The sequence below is a fragment of the Zalophus californianus genome, chromosome 1 (assembly GCF_009762305.2).
Source record: "Zalophus californianus isolate mZalCal1 chromosome 1, mZalCal1.pri.v2, whole genome shotgun sequence".
Classification (NCBI taxonomy): domain Eukaryota; kingdom Metazoa; phylum Chordata; class Mammalia; order Carnivora; family Otariidae; genus Zalophus; species Zalophus californianus.
Genome location: NC_045595.1, coordinates 158,768,057 through 158,790,244, shown reverse-complemented (window position 1 = coordinate 158,790,244; position 22,188 = coordinate 158,768,057). Strand labels below are relative to the sequence as shown.

At 47.6% G+C, this 22,188-nt stretch overlaps 1 protein-coding gene across 1 annotated transcript in view; it reads left to right on the top strand.

Annotated features, from left to right (window-relative positions):
* The first annotated feature begins 255 nt into the window (after nucleotides 1-255).
* Nucleotides 256-22,188, top strand: part of C1H3orf52 (chromosome 1 C3orf52 homolog) — a 28,170-nt gene continuing 6,237 nt past the window's right edge. The window contains exons 1-4 of the mRNA XM_027585553.1: nucleotides 256-441; nucleotides 6,193-6,322; nucleotides 13,041-13,168; nucleotides 19,123-19,193. Of these exons, the coding sequence (XP_027441354.1) occupies nucleotides 304-441; nucleotides 6,193-6,322; nucleotides 13,041-13,168; nucleotides 19,123-19,193 (467 nt within the window). The 5' untranslated portion in view covers nucleotides 256-303. The remainder of the gene's footprint in view (nucleotides 442-6,192; nucleotides 6,323-13,040; nucleotides 13,169-19,122; nucleotides 19,194-22,188) is intronic.

Here is a 22,188-nt window from a genome sequence, read left to right as displayed (position 1 = left end):
AGCCACCACCTGGCCGGGCCCTTGGCTCAGCTTCTGCTTTGGATCTGCGCGAACTGGGAAAGGCTGAGCCGGCAGCTCCCTGAACAAACCAGAAAAACAGCCCTCCTCTGCTCGGCTCGCGAGCCCACAGGAGGCGCGGCGGTTCTACCCCGCAGGGGCCTGGGGCGCCTCCTCAGCACCGCCCCGCTCCGCCCCGCCCGCGGGGGGCGGAGTGCGAGCTGTCGGCAGGCCACTCTGGACTCCGCACCCTGGAGTGTGAGCGCCCTGCTTGCCTAGGGCGGCTCAGCGCCCCTCTGCCCGTCCATGGAAGGGGTCAGATCCCCATCGCCGGGGGAAGACCTGGAGCTCTTGGCGCTCGGGGGGCAGCCGGACGAGCAGAAGCCTCTCAATGGAACCGTCCAGGTGATCCCTCTTTCGGTCGAGGAACCCTGCCCAGCCCAGGTAAGGCCTGCTTGGCGCTGCGGGCGGTGTCCCGGCGCCCTGTGAGCCGGGCTGCCGGCCAGGACCCGGGCCTAGCACCCTCAAAGTTGCGGGGTTCCAGCCAACCCTCCGGACGTCTCAGACGCGGAGCGCTGGTGCGCCCTGGAATCTTCTGAATGGCGCGCACGCGGGAGTGCGCTTCCGCCTGAGCCAGCCAGGGCCCCTGCCACCCCTCCGATCCCCCTGACCCCCATGGAACCTGTGGAACCCTACCGTGCAGGTGTGCGGGGCCCTCTCTTCAGAGAGAATCCCCAGGGATAGAGGTGGTTTTAAAAAGCAATGTAACTAAGTTTTTTCTTTTTCAAGCGGGAGAAAGAACTAGAGTGACAGATGGAGTCTTCGCTCGCTCTTCAGAATCTCCTTGCCTTAGCTTTACTGCCTTGCTGCTTCCACCCTCCCCCTAGCCCTCCCCCTAGCCCTCACCCATTGCCCATCATCCCCTATCCCGCTACACATCCCCCAGACACACACTTTCTGTCCTTTACTGATCTGGCCATTTGATTTGGCAGGAAAAGAGACCGGGAGAGGCGCGTGAACTCGCCCTGCTCAGTTGATGGGAAGTAATTTCAAAGTTTTTGTCCCAAAGAACTAGACTATGCCTCATTTGCTTTCCCTCCTCTCAGTCTCTACAGCAAATCATGGCGGTGCTTAGGCTGAGCTCTTTTCTGATCCAGCCCTGGCAGTGATGGGAAGTTTATCCATTCTCATCAAATGCTTGTAAAACAGCAGAGACTTGGAATTCACAGCCATCTGCCTTCTGATTAACCCCTAGGATTGGCTGGAGGTTTACAGGGTGCTTGGAGCTCCCCATATATATAGCTTCAACCTGATCTTTCGAGGTCGCACTTCTCCATTCCCACCCCTTTGACTCTTCGCCTGTTGATTTAAGGGATAAGCAAGGACATCAGAAGGGGAAAGCTTTGCCTTTCCTTCGACATCGAACCCTGGAAACACTGTAAAGTCTGCTTTTCTAAGGACCTATAGGTACCCTGGAGGGTGATTTGGGACTTTATGTTTGAGCGAAAGATGAACACCACAGAAGAATGAAGGTTGGATGAAGATGGTCTGTTCTCTGTGCAGTGGCCACAGCTGTGGGCTTGCTGTGTCAGTCCTCCAAGCCAGGGTCTAGGAATGGAGAGCGCAATACTTGCGTCATGTTAGGTAGACCCAGGATGTACCAACGACTCCTGGGACTGAATGCAGAGATAGGAGTTTTGGTGACAGTTTTACCACTAAAAGGTGTGCCCTGAGTCACGGTGCTAACGTCTGTAGTCAAATCGTCATGTAATGAGGTTAACCGGTCTTCTCTAGGAGGCCTGGGAATGCCTTGCTGAAAACGGATGAGTAGAAGAACATGGCGCATACATGGAGGGCATCAGTATTTTATAATTGTTTAGTACCTACCCAGGAGAGATGGCTCTTTCGTATTCTAATTACTTCCTTGTCAGCCAGCTGTACACTGATAGCCTAGACTTCCTCGTGACTTAGGCTTGTAGGTCGCCAAATAGGAAAAGCTATTGGGAGTGACAGAATGGCATGAAGGAGAAGGTGAGCACTTGGAGGGCATTCAGATATTTGAACAGGAAACATTTAAAAGGAGAAAAAAAATCTCCATTTAAGGTGTTAATCATTCTCTTTGGTTACATAGAATAAGTTGAAGTGTATTTTATTTTTTTTAAAGATGTATTTATTTATTTATTGAGAGCGAGCACACGTGTACCCACAAGCAGCAGGGGGAGGGGCAGAGGGAGAGGGAGGGAGAGAATCTCAAGCAGGCTCCAAGCTCAGTTTGGGACTATTGGGAAGAAGACATCCCGCCTCATGGGTAACTTCCTAGTTGGAAGGGCGGATCTGGGAGAGTCTACAAAGGCAGTGGGGAAAGAAGTTCTTTCCCTTGCTTGTTCTGGGCTTGGAGCTTGAAGGAAATTAGCCCCATTGCTATGCATTGTTCAGAATTTAGGACAAGAATCAGCTGGATTTTCTGTGGGTGGACAAGTGGATTAAATCCCACAATGAGATTACAAAGTACAGATTTTCCTACAGTGCTAAGAAAAATTTTCTAGATGTATATAATATCTGCTCTTAATAGAGCCAAAGAGAAGAAAAGCTTCTTGTGTCTAAGAGAGAGAGTTCGCCATTGTTGCAGGACCTTAGGTCATGTATTTGGATCCCTGTCTGAAGGGGGATGTGACTATTTGGGGACCTGTTCAGAGGAAAGCCACAAAAATTCTCCAGCCATATAATGCAATCATAGAATGTAAGATGCAGTTTGCAAAAATCTCTGGAAAGCACCCTGTAGAAAAGCCTGCCTGTGGCTTCTCCTCATGACCTAGAATTTGGGCACGAGACAAAGAAGATGCTAGTGAAGGAGGCAGTGTGTCCTTGTGACCTGGTTTTTAGGGGAGTCTCAGCACAGGTGGCACACACCTACTATATCAGAGGCTCTTCGCCCTCAGGGCACAGTGGAATCTCCTGGGGGAACTTCTAAAAAATACAAATTTCTTGGTTGATTCTAATGAACAGAGAGCTGAGAAGCACTGTAGTTTATTCTTGGGGTGGGAGTAAGCTGATGGACTACTTCACAATGACTTAAAGTCTGTGAAGATTAATTTTGCAAACGATAGTGTCTCACCCCTAGGGCTGATGGCAGGCAGCAAAGGGGCCAGGCTGTAGGTTGGCAGCTTTGGGCTGGACAGGAAGAGGCATTTCCTACAGGCGAGGGCTGTGTACTTGTGAGATGACTATCTCACAAGTCAGAAGTCAGAGTAATGGTCTCCTCACAGCACCAGGGTCGTAGTTTATTATTTCTAAGGGAAATCATAAGTGGAGGCACAAGAGGCCAAAGAGATTCACTGACCCTCATTTTGTGGCTCATTTGAGACTCCAGCCCCTTTCATTTTGTACTAACCTTATGGTCCTGGCTGCTGCTTGTGTAAGCACTGAAAATGGCATGAGGTCATTTTGTTCTCAGGAGCACTGTAAGTAGGAAGATACGTTTCTGTTCCCTGGGAAGTTGAAGATTCCTTGTCCTGGGACTTTATTCCCATGTGCCTTATCGAGCCCTTGGCTTTGGTGTCTTTGGAGCAGTTTTCAGTCTTCAGGTGAGGTGAGAGGTGGCTCTGTCCTTGGACTCTGGAAATACACTTACCTCAAGAGCATTTTCTTCTGTCCAGGTGTTCCCTTTATTGCTCCTCTCACACCCGACCCGAAGAGCCAGTGTAAAGTGTACTCAGGGGCTCCAAAGTATGACCTCCACTCTAGAATTTCTCGAAGTACCTTCTTAAAAGTTCTAGAACCTTCTACAATGTATTAAGAGCCTAATACCTGAATGAGGCACTAACCTGGGCTATAAGAATGAGGAAGTTTAAGAACTACCCCTCCTCCTATCTGGTTTCAGTTTACCTTGGAAGATAGGCTGATATCTGTTTATATTTGAACATGAAACCAGACAAAGCAGGGACAAATGTGCTGTGTGGACAGCTCATGTTCTGGGGGATCTTTCCATGGGTGACGTGGCAGGGAGGCCTCCACAAAAGGAAAGATCTGACCTGGCTCCTGGAGAGTGATGAGGCTTCAGAACAGAAGTCTCAACCCTGATAAAGCAACTGATTCACTCTGGGAGGCTCAAAATTACAGACAGGGCGGGGGGATGGTGGTGGTGGTGCAGGTGGGGGTGGGGGGGGGGTGCCCGGGTGGCTCAGTCAGTTAGGCGTCTGCCTTCAGCTCAGGTCATGATCTCGGGGTCCTGGGATCAAGCCCCACGTCCAGTCTGCTTCTCCCTCTCCTTCTGCCTTTGCCCTCCTCCCACTCATGCGCTCTCTCTCCCTCAAATGAATGAATGAATGAATGAATGAATGAATAAATAAATAAATAAATAAATAAAATTACGGGCTGGGGCCTATCCCCCACCTCCTCTACAGTCTGGTCCCCTATGTCCAGGTAGAGCCTAGGGGTGTTGTGGTTTAAATTCCTCCTCAGCTGATCCTGATGTGCTGCCAGGCTTGGGAACCTCTCACTGAGCAAGTCTGAGCGGTCATCCTGAAGTGAACGATTTCCTTTTCTGGTGGCCATCACCACAGGCATGAGGGAAAGAAAGTCAACCAGATGCTGCTCTGTGGGACTGGAGAACACAGTAATGATGGCTTCCATGTGTGGGGTTCCTAACATTTGTATAGCAGGTGCTTCATGTCCATGATCTCTAGTCTTCACAAGAACCCTGGGAGCTGGATTTATTTTACAGTTGAGGATGTCAGGGCTGGTGAGCTTCAGTAACTTGCTGAATGAGGCGGTCACTGCCTTCGAGTGTGGGCAGCGAATGTCGATACAGAACCACATTTTGCCCCCTCGGAGTCCGTGAACTCAGTGTGGGAATTCCTAAATGGCTCGGTGGGAATGGAGCGGAGTCACGGAAGCTGGTAGGGGCCGGGGGTGGCCCTGAGCAGAGGCACCCCACGGCAGCCAGACGCGCTCGTAACCTGGGGCTCTGCACCGTGTCGCGGTGGGCTGTGGACAAAAGGGGCCAGCTATGCCATGACCCGCAGCAGGGATCCGTCCCGCCTGCTCTAACTGCATCTTGGAGACGGGCTAACGCGTCCCTTGCAGGGCCGTTCGACTGAAATGAAATGGTGTTGGCCACCAATCAAGCATGACCGTTGTGGCCTCACGACCCCCATGGCCACCCCCTTCCTGGTGTGGCTCCCCAGCTGCCTTGCATTTCCCTTCCCAGGCCCCCCTTATTCCACAGTATGGGGTGTGGCGGCAGCCTTTTCGCTTGTTCTTGGTGTGCCCGCTCTAAACTGCACATCATTCTTCTCTTCATCTTCAGCTCTGCTCTTGTGCTCCAAAACCTTTCGCAGGTCCCCAGCACACAGCAAATTAAGTCCAGACTGCTCTGGCGGCATTGAAAACCCTCTCGAGGAGGCTCCAGGCTTTCACGGTCTCTAATCTTCACTATCGGGACTTGCTTCTGGAACCCACCACATTCCCATCAGAGGATCCTCCTGGCCAGCTAGCTCCCTTATGAATCAACACTGAGGACGCTCTCTCCTGGACTTGGAATGCCTTTCTCTGTCCATCCTTCAAAGTCCTGCTTCCCCCGCAACTTCACCTCAAAGCCCCCAGGGAATTTTCTCCCTTACTTTTTTTTAAAGATCTTATTTATTTATTTGACACAGAGAGAGATAGTGAGAGAGAGAGAGAGAGAGAGAGCACAGCAGGGTGAGCAGCAGGCAGAGGGAGCGGGAGAAGCAGGCAGGGAGCCCGATGTGGGACTCGATCCCAGGACCCTGGGATCATGACCTGAGCCGAAGGCAGACGCTTAACTGACTGAGCCACCCAGGCGCCCTCCCTTACTTTTTTTTTTAAAAAGGTTTTATTTATTTATTTGAGAGAGAGAGAGAGAGAGCACATGAGCTGTGGGGTGGAGCGGCAGGCAGAGGGAGAAGCAGACTCCCTGCTGATCAAGGAACCTGAGCAGGTCTCAATCCCAGGACTCTGGGATCATGACCTGAGCTGACTGCCTGAGCCACCCAGGCGCCCCCCCTGCCTTCTGTGTGAGGTTCCATTCTGCTTCTTTGCAAACCTGACTCCATGGAGTATAGCCTCGAGAGGGCAGGATCCTGCTGCCTTCATTTCTGTATCACTGGCCCTTCACAAGCATTCAGAAGTGCTTCTTGAAACCAGTGACTGCCTCAGTGTCCCTCTGCTTTCCAGGTGAACAAGGAGAACCCTTGGAGCTCCTGTAATAAGAAATTGATTGGAAAGTGCAAACTGTGGATGGTCATCGCCTCTGTTTTCCTAGGTCTCATTGTAGTCATCATCATAAGCTTATGTCTTATTGGAGGTAAGAGGATTTAAACAGGACTAAGCTGATGCGTTTTAAGAACTTATTTAATGTTCATTTATGAGTTACATTGATATGGAAGATGTGCTCATTGCTATTTCATTATTTATAATATGAATTTACAACTGGCTTGGGATTGTTGTATGGGTGGTAGCTATCCATGGCTCTTTGTTTTATTTCATTTTTTTGTTTATTTAATAAGCTCTGAAAAGAGTATGGAGACCAGTGTTTTACTTTAAACTCTGCCCACCGGATCTTGAAGATTTTTTAAGTTTTAACTTACTTAAACATTAATTTATCTTTTATTATTTCTCTACACCTACTTATTTGAAATTTTTTTCATTTGTTTCATAAAATAATTATTGTACTTCCTCTGATATACCTAGTACATTTTTAGAATGATAAATAATGAACAACCCATTTGAAAACATCTTAACTTTATAGAACCGTGTATCTATATGCTGTCATTAACTATTTTGGAAATAACTTTATTATATTTGTGTTGTATGTGTTTACAAAACAAAAAGTTACACGGTGCTAACTATATACTCTACATATATTATTTTATTTATTATTTATTTATTTTTTAAAATTAAAATTTTTTAAAAGATTTTATTTATTTATTTGAGAGAGAGAGAGAAAGAGAGCACAAATAGAGGGAGCAGCAGAGGGAGAGGGAGAAGCAGGCTCCCTGCGAAACAGGGAGCCTGATGCAGAGCTGGATTCCAGGACCCCGGGATCATGACCTGAGCAGATGCTTCACCGACTGAGCCACCCAGGCACCCTTTATTTTTTATTTATTATGAATATGAAAATAATACATGTTCAGTTACCCATAAAACCTATTCATATTATTAATATTTACTATATTCTTTTTCTTACTTGCATTTTTTTCTTACTTGCATTTTTAAAATAATTTGAGATCAGATTGTTATTTATTTATTTAATTTACTTACTTATTTTTTTATTTTTTTTTTAATTTTTTTTTAAATTTTATTTATTTATTTCAGAGAGAGAGAAAATGAGAGATAGAAAGCACGAGAGGGAAGAGGGTCAGAGGGAGAAGCAGACTCCCCGCCAAGCAGGGAGCCCGATGTGGGACTCGATCCCGGGACTCCAGGATCATGACCTGAGCCAAAGGCAGTCGCTTAACCAACTGAGCCACCCAGGCACCCTATTTTTTTTTTTTTTAGAAAGAGAGCGCAAGTGTGAGCCCTGGTGGGGTGGGCGGAGGAGCCGAGGGAGAGGTAGAGAGAGACTCCTAATTTTTTTTTTTAATTTTTTTCATTTATTTGTCAGAGAGAGAGCAGCAGGCTCTCTCCTGAGCAGGGAGCCCGATGCAGGACTTGATCCCAGAACCCTGGGATCATGACCTGAGCCGAAGGCAGACACTTAACCCACTGAGCCAGGTGTGGAGCCCTTCATGGTGCTCGATCTCACCGCCTAAGATCATGACCTGAGTCGAAATTAAGAGTCAGATGCTTAACTGACTGAGCCACCCAGGTGCCCCAATAAGATTGTTTTTTAATCATCTTGGGGCCTACCTTTAGGATTTTTAATGCTATATTGAGGCCATTTTGCCAATTCACTAAAAATTATTTGTGAACACTTTTTTTTTAAATGACTGCATGATATAGTCTTCCATACAATTTTAAAGCTTTTTTAGGTAGTTGCTAATTTTTTATGATTATTGATATTAAGGTTTTCATGATGAATAAATATAGCACCCTCCAGGGGGCAGTCATTTCCATTTTAAAACAAGAAAGAAGAAAATTGTTTTTATTTGTAAGTGGGGGTGATTGCAGCGATGGGGGGCGCTTTTCTGGAGTTGGGATACTCTTGAGGGTGATCTCGTCTCCACAAGGATTTGAGTTGAGTTGGATTCTTCTTAATAAACCCAATCTTGGATGAGGAACCTCTGAGTCTCTCCAGAAGGGGTCCTGGGAATTTTCTTCAGGAACTACATTTGCCCTTTACTTCCTATTCCTTTTCTTCCTCTCCTGTCTCAAGGTGTTAAAGTCCCTGAAGGAATAGGGAAATTTGATGACACCATGTTTGCTTAATTACTTAGGGCATAGTTGAGGTGGGATGGTGATCTTTTGAGGCCACAGGCTGGTTTCGAGTTAAGGAGAAGTTGATAAGAGGTACTATAACTCCTCTGACCTGCTGAAGGCAAGAGTTTTGGTGTGAGCCTTCCTACTCTCTCTTCCCATTGGACTCCCATACATGGATGTCGAAACTGAAGTTGAGCTGTGCCACCTTGTCCCATCACAATTAGGTGGTGCTATCCTGAACATTGGCTAATTTGTCTGTTGGCCTCTGGGGCCTATAACAAAGGAGGATGCAGCAGATCCAGTTGGTTTAATATTCAGGTTTCTAAAGCACAAGACCCAAGAGCTGTTTTCCATTCCCAAAAATCATCGGACCTCTTCAACTGCCCAACGGCAATCTGCAGAGGAAGGAATTTCTTTTCCTTCCATCATTTCCCAAGGGACATGAGAGTTCACTGGATAATATTCAGGGAAGAGCTCTGTAACATTTGTAGTGCAAACTTCATTCTCAATGTGGTTATAAAAGTGTATTTTCAAATGTTAATGCTATAAAGAGATTTGCACACTTTCACATTTTTTTAATCCGAGAGATACTTTTACTTCACTTGGCACCTCAGCCCTCAGGGGTTTGGGCCTTTAGGGAGAGTCATGGTGTGGGATGGTGGGGGAAGGGGAATGCCATGGGTAAAAGGGGCGGGGCCAGGGCTCTCCTCCTTCCCTCCTTGACAGTCCCAGCCTCGCCCAGAGCAGCTCTGTAGGTACTTCTGGGATGACCGTATACAGTAATTGGCCATTGCCTCATGGCCGAGCCCCAGAGTTAGGAATCGAACTCATAGAACTTCTGAGCACTGTGGGGAAAACTCTGCTGTCTGGAAAAGCACAGTGTTGGCAGAGCCAAGGGCTACACGTATGGCTGGCTTTGCTAAGAAGTGAGGTTCCTTGGGAGCTACCTTTGCCTCCTTCTTCCTGCCCTCCAGCTCCGCAGTCTCCTGTCACCGGGCTCTGTAGCATGCAGACTGAGGCTCAGAGGCAGAGACGTTTAATAACTGTGGAGCTGGAGTGCACACAGAAGTGGACAATAAACAGGTACCGACATAGAAGGGGTTGAGGAGGGGACAGTGGGGTACCCAGGGTGAGGTGTTCAGTGCAGAGGTCTACCTTGTCACTGACATTGTTAAGAATTACTGTCAACTGTGGTCTGTTTTATTATTGTTAATTTTCTACAGACTCTATACCCTTTATTGCCTGCATCTGGGGCGAGTCTCCTGCCACTTTGCCCTTGACATGCCATTGAAGTGATGACAACTTCAGGGTCATGGCTCAGCGTAAGGCATTGAGCTGGGGCTACATATGCCCTGTGCAGGAGATGCTCTGGTAGACAATGAAATCTTAAAGTGGCCAATTTGGGGAGCAGAGCCCAGGGAATCCTGTTGAGTCTGGAGGCTTGGTTTTGTCTCCATTCTTCAGGGAAAAGATAATGATGGATTCTCTTCTTCTCCCTAAAGAAGTATAAATTCCTTGATGTAAATAAACGATAAAAGGGGGGAAAAAGCCTCCCCCCCAAGTCATCTTCTTTCTGGCCAATTTAGAAGACCAGTTAAGCATCTTCAGGGGTTCTGCTTTTTTCACTGAGTTGCCCCAGCCAGGGAGGGGAGACACCTGAGTAACACCCTACAAATGAAACTCTCGTTGGAGTGGGCAAAGAATTTTGAATATTGTATAAGCCAAACTGTGACAAGTAGGTGGATACTTAGAGATATAGTTTAAAGGTGATCAGATTTAGCACCCGAGGGACTCTTATGTGATATTCCCCAGTATTATGGATGGGGAAAGCCTGACTTCTTTACTGTCCTTCCATACAGGTTTTTCCCTGAGTAGGAGTGCTGTGGTGCTGAGATGTAAGCAGGGACTTCACAAGCGCCGCGTGTTGAATGGATTGTTTTGTCTTTGCGTTGGGTGTAAGAGCCGCAGTTTATGCTGTCACAACCTGTCGGTAGGCAGACAGGTTGCACAAGGCAGTGCTCCCCAGTGTAGGGTGACTCATGGGAAAATCCTCGGCAGACAGCGTTAGTAAGTTATAAACTAGCAAGGTCCTTGGGGGCAGGAACTTAGTAGCAAATCCATAGGCCCTGTTCCTTGAAATTTCTTTGTGTTTTCCCCTGTTTCTCTACCTTCCCAGGACCAGCCTCTTCACCTATGCTCTCCGTAGGATCCTCCCCAGCTCCTCCTGACCCAGGGACCTTCAGATATCTCCGTGTCTCGCTAAGCGTCCTCAGGCTCTTCTCAACTTGGGCCTCTTACAATGTGCTAGCGTTGTCTGTCCTTCAGAACCTTATTCCATCAGAATCTTGCTACTTCATTTTAGGAATTTTTTTCTCTTTCTCTTTTTTCACTGGCAAACTTCTAGAAACGGAGGTCTGCGTTTGGATCTTGCCTCCTGCTCTCTCCTAACCCATTGGTTCCAGGATCCTGGGATCATGACCTGAGCAGAAAGCAGACACTTACCCAATTGAGTCACCCAGGCGCCCCAAGACTTAAAATATATAACATAAAATGTGAGGGAAAACTTGTTGATTAAAGAGTTACTGTATTTTTTTTCACGTTTTATTACAATTTCCTGTACTTGGCAAGTTTTCAGCCACGAAGACTTAACTTTATTGTCAGACAAAATAATGTCACGACTTACAGCAAATCAGGGTGTGGGGGGCTAATTCCCTGTGTTTGGGATCCTCAGGATCACTCCTGGATCTAGTGATCTGCTGGGAGAAGTCATGGGACTCAGCATATAGGCAAAGGGATGATTGCTGACGTGGGGAGCAAAGGCAAAGGGGAATGTAGATAAAATTCCTTAAAACTTGCAGCCGGTTGACAAATACTTGACTCAGGGAGAGTAGCACGTTCCTCCAGGAACTCCCAACTGTCTTTAAGTTAATGCCTTTCTAGAAGAAAAAAAAAACAACCTAAGCTTGACAATAGCTAGGCTTCCAGGAACCCCTAAGTCCTCTTTAACATATGGAAATCCTTTTGGAAACTTCCTTTGTCTCTACCCCTCCCAACTTGAAAGTATCTAATCAGGTGTTCCTCACAACCCCCGTGAGGCTCTTTCTGCCCATGGGTCCTGTCACTGTGCTTTAATAAAACACCCTTTTTGCACCGAAAACGCTGTATCAAGAATTCTTTCTTGACCAGTTGCACCCAGGCCCCATGTCAGATCACATCACTTGTGATGTATCATAGCAAAATGAAATAAAGCAAAATCCAGTAGGAAACCAGGCACAAACTTGAGGACACACTCAACTGCCGCAGCAATGAGATGTGGCAACACAACACGTGAGAAGTGTGTCCTGGGGAAGCTCAGAGGCTCAGTGCCCAGGGTTTTACTGGGGCTGGTCGTGGAGGCAGCCTCAGCCTGGCACATGCTAAAATTCCAGATCCCCGGAAGGCAAGGTGGTCAGTATCAGCCACATTGCTTGTATCAACAGGGGGTACCAACTGGGAGGGCGAGGTGGGAACCCTCCCCAGATCCAGGTTCGCAGAGGCCAGACAGACATGGGCCAGCCTTGAGCCGGCCGCTCGGAGCCGCTCATCTCAGGCTCTGAGAACTCTGTTCTGCACGTCCCCTTGCTCCTCGTGCCTCCGAGGGAGTTCGTATCAGGATTCTTTTCACCTGCCTTTCTCTCATACACTGAGGGCCTTTTCAAAGTCCAGCCAAAGAGGCTGCTTATGTTCCGTCTGAAGCATGAGATCTGAGAGTCAAGTGTAGGGCAAGGTGAGCGCCCGGTTCCGCCACCCACGCCTTTCTCAGGGCCCGAGCTGTGGTTCCTGTGCGGGCCCAGTGGGGAGGCCGCCGGGGAGCCGGGCGAGCAGTTTTGACTTGGAGTGCCAGCTTCCAGCGCCGGGCCCCCGACCTTGTGTGTTTTTCCTTTGGCTGTAACTGCTTAAAAATCAGTTAGCTCACCATCCTTAGAGCACTAACAGCCGCGCAGAGCTCACTGTGCCAGGAATGCAAGGCCCTTGGGCCCTGGGGCTCTGAGTGCAGTTTGGTTTCCCTTCTATAGAGTGTGTAAAAAAAAAAAAAAAAGTGTGTCAACATTTCTCTCCTGTGGGACAGACTGCAGAGTGGAGGCTTCCTGCCCATCTTCTGTCTTCCTGGGAGATGTCAGGACATGGCTCACGTGCTCATGTCTAGTCCCCACTCTGTTCTGGTCCATGATGTCCCTTCCTCATCAGGGTCTCTGACAGCCCGGGACTGAGGTGATTCACTGAAGTTCCTTGCTCCCAACCCCTGGCCCCCATTACCCATGGTTCACCCCCTAGGCGCTCGCCCAACACCTGCCTCGACGCCTGTGGACATAGCTAAAGCTGCAGGTCCCGTTCAACCAAGAAATTCATATTCTTCCCGCTCCCTCCCACTGGCTTTTCCCCCAGTTTGTATTCAGTGGCATCTGGGAGCTCTTATGGTGTAAAACAAACAATTTTTTATCATAATGGAGGCCAGCCCCTGTCTTTATTTGGTTTCGCCAGGAAGACAAAGCATTTCTGCTTGTACTTGCTTACTGTGTCTCGGCTTTATCCTTGATGAATGCTCCTTGTCTTTTATAGCAGCCAGTGGAACAAATTATTATTCTAAGCATGTGTTTACTTTTACTTTTTATCCCCCCCTTTAGTAACTTACATCGATGAAGATGCAAATGAAATACTTGAGTTATCATCAAATAAAACATTCTTGGTCATGCTAAAGATTCCAGAGGAGTGTGCTACTGAGGAGGCGTTGCCTCACCTGCTCATGAAAAGGGTAATTATATCTTAAGCATTGTTTACAGAGTTCTTAACATTAGAATGTGGGTTCTTCAAGGAGTTGGCATAGAGCAATCACATAAGTAGCTTCAGGCTTGGATTCTTTGTCTGGATTTAGGCAGACACTGATGCTCAGAATTTTCTTTTTTTTTTTCTTAAATTTATTTTTTTATTTTTTTAAAGATTTTATTTATTTTTCAACAGAGAGAGAGAGAGACAGCGAGAGAGGTAATACAAGCAGGGGGAGTGGGAGAGGGAGAAGCAGGCTTCTCGCGAGCAGGGAGCCCGATGCAGGACTCGATCCCAGGACCCTGGGATCATGACCTGAGCTGAAGGCAGACGCCCAACGACTGAGCCACCCAGGCGCCCTGCTTAGAATTTTCTGTAGTGCAAAGCCTGAGAGAGGAGCCCTGCCCTCCAGTGAAATGCATCCTGGAGGATAGTGCTCCGTCTCCTCACTCTAGTCTTACGTTTGATTCAACCTCTCATGTCATGGGGGACCTGTGATGTGCTAGACAGCATGCTGAGAGCCACGGTCACAGAGTCTGGGCCCTCAGTGGGGGCTCAGTGCAAGTAGAGGAAGCAGTTAAATAGATAGTTCTAAACAGTGTGGTATGTTCTATTGGGGAGATGCATACAGAATATTTTGCAAGCACGAGGGAGGGTCATCTAAACTACCTGAAGGTGCAGATGGAAGCTTGGAGGGCCTCTTTCAGGAGGTGATGCTCAGGGTGAGTCTTGAAATATGAGGTAGGAGTATTCTAGATAATACTAGGGGATCTGCCCCACAGTGTCCTGCTGCCTCTTGTGGACCGTGTGGTGGGGACTTGCAGGGGTGAGGTATGAAGGTTTTCCTACTCTTTGGTAAGGCACTGAAACGTTTTCATCTTGTTGACTTGGTCAACTTTTCATGTTAGCCCTTGAGAGTGGTGGTGGAGAAACACTGGAAGCTGAGAGCTCAGTTAGAAGGTACTGCAGTAGTCCCGTTGATAGATGTGGAGGCCTTGACCCAGGGCAGTGGCAGGGGGGGTAAGGAAGATTCAAGAGAGATTTAAGAGGTCTTCTCACTCGACGGGACTTTATGGCTAATTGGCTGTGGGGATGAGGGAGAATACGACTCCAGGCTCCTGGTTGGGTGGCCGAGTGGGTGGATGGTGGCTTTGTTCTTGGAGCAGGAAATGCAGGAGAATGTCCTTTGGGCACGAAGAGGGCATGCAGCGTCACCATGAGGGCTGGTTGGGTTCACAGCCAGATCCAGAGAAGTATTTGATAAGAGAGAAGCAAGACCAGCCTGCCATCCATTACACCCTTCTCTGCAGTTGATAGGTGGAACGGGGTGAGTCACCTTCATTTGGTTTCCATCTGATTCCTACGAAAGCTTTCCCGGGAGGCGATTCCATCTCGGTCATCCCGGAGTTAATTTCTGGGCACCCAAGGGCATGTTATTTGATTGCTCTTTTGGGTCACAGGGGTTTGTGCTCTGGGATGATTATCTGGGCTTCTCTTCCTCCTTCTTTTCCTTGTTTAAATCTTACCTGCAAGCCCCTTTTCCTCTTTTTCTTTCACCTGCTTCCAGAGCAAGTTGCTGAGTGAATAGCCTCTTGCCTTTTTCCTCTTGAGTGTTTTATTTGTCAAGGGGTTTTGCATTTGCTGAGCAGAAATGAGATGATGCAGCATCCACACATGTCACATGTTACAGACCGAATTCTTTATGTCAAAGGGAAGTGGATGTTAATCATTCACCTCAGAGCCATATCTCTTGCACAGAGCCAGACATGAGCAGATCCTGCAGGTATGTTTATCTCATTGCTATGTAGTGGCAAAGGGGCAGGGACTGGCATGATCCCCGGGGCAAGTGCACAGGCCTGTTCGAGTTGGTTCCTTCCCTGATAAGTGGGAATTGCTATACTTTTACTGTATACCCCCAGGTGCACATGAGATGCATATAAAGAACTCTGTAAAACACTTTTTTTTTTTTTTTTAAGAATGGTCTGGTTTACATGATAAAAGTTAAGGCACAGCAAGGTGAAAAAGCTACTGCCCCCTGGTGTCCCAATCAAGTATGTTCAGGAACAAAAGTGAGGCCTTAGAGGTATTAGTCTTACTGTCAGGTCAAGAGCCCCTTTCTTTCATTCACTCAGGCCAACTTCTAGAAGTTTCCAGATATGGAAGGCAAATGGGAGTGGAGAGTGAAACACCACGTCCTCGCTTTTGCTTTATTGTCTTGCTTTTCTAAACAGTTTTCCTAGCCCCTCTCTTATCCCACTGCCAGAATTTTCTTCTCTTCCCGCTGGGGCCTTCGCTCTGCTTCGGCCAGCCGGTTAGCTGCCTGTTGTGTTACCCTGGCCCGTGTCCCTGATGCAGGCGTTAACAACGGCAGGTCTGCTAACACGGAACATACCTCCCTGTCTCGAATTAGCGGCTCTGCCCAACCCCGGGAGTCAGCTCACCGGGTGCCAAGCTCAGCATGCACCCAGCTTCATAGGCACAGTGTGAGACTCCAGGGCCAGGGGTGAGAAGCCCCCAATTTCACTTCTTTGGGCCCATAGTAGTGCGGTTAACTGCTCCCAGATTTGTGGACATGTCCCAACGACATCAGGGGGCCGTGTCACCAAAAAGAATCAGAGTGGACACTAAAAGTGATCTGGTACACCGTTCCAGCTCTTAATGGAAAATTTTAGCTTAGTTTTTTTTTTCTGAGAGACGACTCTGTGCCAAAGAATACTAGGCCCTAAGGATTAAAAAGGAAGGAGAGGAGGGTGCCTGGGTGGCTCAGCCGGTTAAGCGGCTGCCTTCGGCTCAGGTCATGATCCCGGGGTCCTGGGATCGAGTCCCGCATCGGGCTCCCTGCTCAGCGGGCAGCCTGCTTCTCCCTCTCCCTCTGCCTGCCTCTCTGCCTACTTATTCTCTCTCTCTCTATGTCAAATAAATAAATAAAATATTAAAAAAAAAAAGGGAAGGAGAGGAGAGCGGGAACAGAGAAGGTTGGAAAGACACCATCCGTGCCATAACACGTTTGTTTATGTTTATGTGCATATGTGTGTATGTGTATGTATGTGTGTACACATGTATGTGTGTATGGGTGTGCGTGCATGTGCGCGCGCATGTGTGTGCACGTGTGCACGTGTGCACACATGCATGTGTGTGGGTGTGCGTGTGCGTGCATGTGCATACGCATGCGTGCGCGTGTGTGCACATGTATGTGTACCTGTGTGCATGCATGTGTATGTGTGTGCCTATGTGTGTACGTGTGCATGCATGCATGCGCGCGCGTGCGCGTGTGTGTATGTAAGGAAGTGCTTGGAAAAATAAAACCCCGTCCATAGCATCCTCCTCCTCCTTATTGTTCAGAGCAGCCCTGTGAGAGCCACTTTTTTATTCCTGCATTGGCCTCTGGCAGCATACTTTCTCGGGGGCTCAAAAACTATAGGATGACTCATTTTCCCCCAAGGTTCTTATCACCTTATGGTTCTTTCCTCTTTGCTATTCAGGACACTTTCTTGCTTCATCCTCAAATGTAAAGAAAGTGGGTTTTAGTGTCTATCACCCCTAGGACTGCATTCCTTATGAGCAGAGCGACCTCAGGCAGGTTTCATACCCTTTCCGCGTGCTGTTTTCTCTATTAGTAAGAAGGGAAGGGTGGTAATGCCGCTTATGTCAGGTTCTTATAAAGCTCAGAAAAGAGATACAAGATTGGAATCGTACACACTGTAGGTGCTCTGATCCCCTCTGCTCCACCTTGAAGGGACTGAATTGTCACCAGGTGAATTAAGTGGGAGCGTATTGTAGAAATGTAGGCTCCTTGAGATTCTGTTCGGAACTGGGTGGGAGACAAAATGAGCTGAGCTACCCTCCGGGCACTGCTCTTTAGGGTGTGTCTGCTGCTTGCTACTGGGTGAGGTGAGGAGGCACTGAGCCATCATGGGTGCAGCTGGGCCACTCACCTCAGCACCAAGCTGCCACTGGATGCCACTGAGCCTTCCAAAACCACTTCAAGGCTGACTTCAGGCTAGACAGGAGTAGGCCTGATGGTGGGCTCCCTCCAGCCCTAGAGCTCGGTCCAGGGTAGAGAGCGCAGCCAGATCCAGGGCAGTCCTCCCGATTTATGCTAGAAGCTGTCTGCAAAAGGGCAAGGCATTTAACCTTCAAATGCCAATTTCACAAAAGTGCAATGTAAGTACATTCAGCTACCCATCCTCAAGCCCTACTAGGCTAGGATTCCCATCTCTGAAACATGATAAAAAGGTTAATCAAAGACAAGGAGAAGATAATGGTAATGTAAAAGCAGCTAGTGTCGGGGCACCTGGGTGGCTCAGTCGTTAAGCATCTGCCTTCGGCTCAGGTCATGATCCCAGGGTCCTGGGATCGAGCCCCGCATCCGGGGTCCCTGCTCAGCAGGAAGCCTGCTTCTCCCTCTCCCACTCCCCCTGCTTGTGCTCTCTCTCGCTGTATCTCTCTCTGTCAAATAAATAAAATCTTTAAAAAAAATTAAAAAAAAAAGCAGCTAGTCTCCAGAGTATAACACCCGACACCTCAGATACAAAAGATAGAGATACAGCCAAGAAATAGACAACTCAAGAGAAAGACAGGAAACCAAGAGGCACATCAAAGGTGCAAAATCCTAAAGGAGTTCATAAACACATGTGAAAAGATACTCAACCCTACTTGTAATAATGCAAATTGAAACAATGTAAGCAATTTTATACCCCTTAGTTTGGCAATAATTTTTTTAAAAATCTGGTAACAGGAAGTGACAGCAAGGCTGTGGGAAATGGAACACTGCCAAGTGCTGAGATGGAGAGCAATTTGGCAGGATTTAGGTGGGTTGGAGATGCACCCACTCTTGGACCCAGCAATTCCATTTCTCTGCACATACTCAAGGGAAACTTTTACATGTATCAGAAGAGAGGCACCGAAATGTTCCAGGAAGATTCCTTGGGCAGTTTGTGATAAGGGAAAATTGCAAACGCTGCACGTCACCAGCATGGGGCAATGGAAAAGTTGGTGTAATCATTTAATCGGATCTCTGCAGGAGTTAGAAGTCAGCTTAAATGACCTCCATCTCGATGTACCATTATGGGGTAAATATCAAATGCAATTTTGGATGAAAAAAAAATAAGTCACAGAAGACTGTGTGGAATATGCCACCTTTTATTTGAATAAAAACAAAGTAATTATGAGTTGTTATGATTATACAAGGAAGTATTACATTTGTAAAAACCTGCATGAAAAGGATACATGCCAACTTCAGGACAATGGTTAGTGCTGGGGGCGAGAGGGAGGAAAAATAGTGTGTAGGAGTAGATTTAGCTTTGTTTTGTTTTTTCGAGTGAAGGGCTGAACTAAAATGTGTAGCTGTGAAACCTGGGTAGTGAGCACACAGGTGTCATTTTTGGTGTGTGATTGCAGTCTTTGATGCATGAAATAAGAACTCTGCAATTACACACCAGCCCCACTCGGTCCCTTCATCCAGGGCAAAGTGCCACACCTGGGGCTTCCACGGCCGTGTCTCCTTACAGTGAAGCTCCGCAGAAAGGAGAGAACAAGCCCTTGTCTGGTGATGTGCTGGGTCCTGAGTGGCCTCTTCTGCCGCCTTCCCAGCCACTTCAGTGTCGTCTCCTTCCCATAGGTCCTCGGGGTCCGTGGGGGCTCCGGCTGCTGATCATGCTCACCATGAAGGACTCAGGTGTCCACACGACATGTGAGAGATGTTGAAAATCCCAGCCTGGTCACCTGCTCCTTAGAAATGAGGTTCTTTTAAATGAGTGTTGAGTTTGGGTTTGGGTAGGTGGGGTCCACACCTTCCTATTTCTCAATCCAGAGCCTCTGGATAAGTGAATTCCGAGCTAGCATGGAATTTCTGTCTACTAGTAGTTTTGCTTTGTCAGGTGATACACAATATGATCCATCTGTAATGCGCGTGGTTGTTTAATTTGTTCCTATTTGTTTTAGCTCACAGATGTGTACACTTCATCCCCGTCACTGAGTCGTTATTTTACTTCAGTGGAAATGATGGACTTCAGGTAAGAATGTGGAACGTTCCACGTTGGTCTCTTTCTCTGGGAGGCGACACCCGTCACCACTTATCTAGAAGGACCTTTGAGTCTCAAAGGACAAAGGGAACCGATGATAGATACAATCATAGACTGTTGGCTTGGAAGGGTCTTTGGACACCCACTAGTTCAACTCCATGATTTTACAAAGGAGCAAAGTGAAGCCCAGATTAATTATATGCCTCAACAAGGTCACACAGAAGAGAGGAAAAACCAGTCCCAGGTAAACCATTCCTGTTTAACAGCAGATGCTCAAAATAAGCTAGGGGTAGGACTAGAAATGGATCTCAGAGGGTGGCCGTGTGGCTCTGTCAGTTAGGCGTCGGACTCTTCATCTCAGCTCACGTCTCCATTATCTTGATCTCAGGGTCGTGAATTCAAGTCCCACACTGGGCTCCACGCTGGACATGGAGGCTACTTAAAAAGAAAAAACCAGATCTCAGATAGTGATGTGCTGTAAATGATATAATCCGTATACTAGCTTTTGCTTTTGAGGAACATAATTAATATAAGAGTTCATGCTCCTTGTATAATATTAAAAATATAAAGACATGTAATACAGGAAAAGTCTACCTTCGCCCTTCCACCCCAGCCTACTACCCTTGGATATTGCATGTTCCAGTCGATTCCATACACATAGTATATTTCCTCCCTTCTACTGAATGGACTGCCATCCACGGTTTAGTATGATTTCTTCTATCTGTGTACTTACCACATATACTTTATGTACTAAACATGTATAGCCTATACATATACATACAGTTTTTCTTTTTACATTTCTTAATCTTAAATATATTTGTCTCCATTTACAGAACTTAGATAAGAGGTGTACATGTGACTGTCTTTTTGTATTGCTAGGACAAGATTTAGGTGACAAAGCTGTATTATCCACTATTCCTAAGACACCTCTGGACCGTGACCATCACAGATAGTATTGTGCTGAAATCCCCCTCTCCAGCTATACATTTCCCAGACCATAATCTTCGTACATCTGAGAGAGGAAGCATGTAAAGCACGTGGTAGCACAGCGGGATGGGACCAAAAGGGACCTGACATCTGAAACTGCCTCCAGTGGTGGGTTGCCTTGGCAACGACACTCTTCCTCCTTCTTTATGGACCCCCCACTGTGCATGTTACCTTATGGTGACCTCTCTGACATTGCTCATTTTAATCACAAATTACTGGTATTAAAATGCCAATAGAAAAAAGCCCAACACATTTTCCTCCATGTACTTGCCCCAACTTGCAATTTCAAGACAGCTGAGAAAGGGAAGGCATTCAATCGGAAGGGTCTTTCCAAGAATCCAGCCCCAGATTATGGGTCTAGAGGAGGTGGGATTGCATAATGGGTTGGGGTCGACCTTGGGGAAAAAAACATCAGAAAGTTGAGTCAAGCATGGCTAGAAATTTCAAGACTTGATGTTAGAGAATTTGTTTTTAAAAGTTATTTGAGGGGCACCTGGGTGGCTCAGTCAGTTAAGCAGCGGCCTTCGGCTCAGGTCATGATCCCCGGGTCCTGGGATTGAGCCCCACCTCGGGCTCCCTGCTCCGTGGGAAGCCTGCTTCTCCCTCCCTCACTCCCCCTGCTTGCGTTGCCCCTCTTGCTATGTCTCTCTCTGTCAAATAAATAAATAAATAAAATCTTAAGAAAGAAAGAGAGAGAGAAAGAAGAAAGAAAAAAGAAAGAAAGAAAGAGGTGCAGGCAGAGTTTTAACAATGTTGAGTTGAGAAACAAAAGCCATTGCCCCCCAAAATGTGCCGCCGCTAGTGGGCAGGAGACAGCCAGACCCCTGACAGCTGGGTTTGTGTCTCCAGGGGATACTGACCTCGGTCCTGCCCCGGCCATGCCCCTGCAGGAACCTAAGAAAATGCCCATTGGTTTATCACCTCCCGGGCCCACTCTAATGGTGGGCAGTGGAGGCAAAGCGCGCAGGCTCTCTGTTTTCCTGAAAATCCCTCCTTTCCCCCTCAAAATCTAGCCATAAGGTAAACTCCCCTGGTGGGTGACTGGACACGGTGGGACTAGGTTGAACTAGTGGGACTGAGTTAGGCAGGGCAACCCTCTCACCATCCAGAAGTCAGCTTCTGGTCATTGGCAAAGCCAGCCTGAGCCTTTGCCCACCTGTGGGAGTGCAGGGTGGCTGCGCGTCTAGACATTGACCGTGGATAGCCATAATTGGAAGGTGGAGCACAGGGGACAAAGAAGGACACCTGCAAACTTGGGTGGCCGGCTAAAAGTGTGAACGTGCATTTTCTAGCCATTTTCTGTAGCAGCATCCATAACCCGAGAGAGTTTCTCCAGAGTCTTGATGGTATATTGCTCATTTGCATGGCAGGGTTTGGCACACGGCTTGGCTGTCGCAGAGTTCATAAACGGCCCCATTAATGCAAGAATCTTGGCCTATGTGACCTCTGGCCACAAGAGGGAGCTCGTTTCCTGTCCTTAGCAGGGACAGCGGTCTGAGTCTGGCTCCTGGGAAGTGTGTCCAGTCTGTAAAAAACCACTGCAGAGCAGGGTCTCACATGTGGCCACCTCTTAATTATTTTATTACTGGCTCTTGATCTGGGCCTTCTTGAACCAAAGTAACAGGATAGCTTTGAAACACCTAAATGCTGAGCTAGCATTTAAGGAGCAGTATAAGCTACTAATGAACTGAGGATAGCCCTATGATTATTTTCATTTTGGAAATGGAAAAATATGTGCTGGGAAGATGAAAACTCCTTTTCCTTAGGTGTCTTTACTGTGAGTTGCAAAGCTGGGAGCCTCAGGAGGTGGAAACGGGACAGAACAGGTTTCTCAGTCTAGAGACAAATGGGGGGTGCGGTTCGTGGTGCTACACGGGGCTATGTGTGGGAGTTCAGGAGTTCTGCAACGAGCGGGTTGCAGGGAGCTCTGCGTCCTACCTTAAATATTTTATAGGTCAAGGAATGAACTGGTTGAACCCAGTAGCTTGTCGGGGCAAGG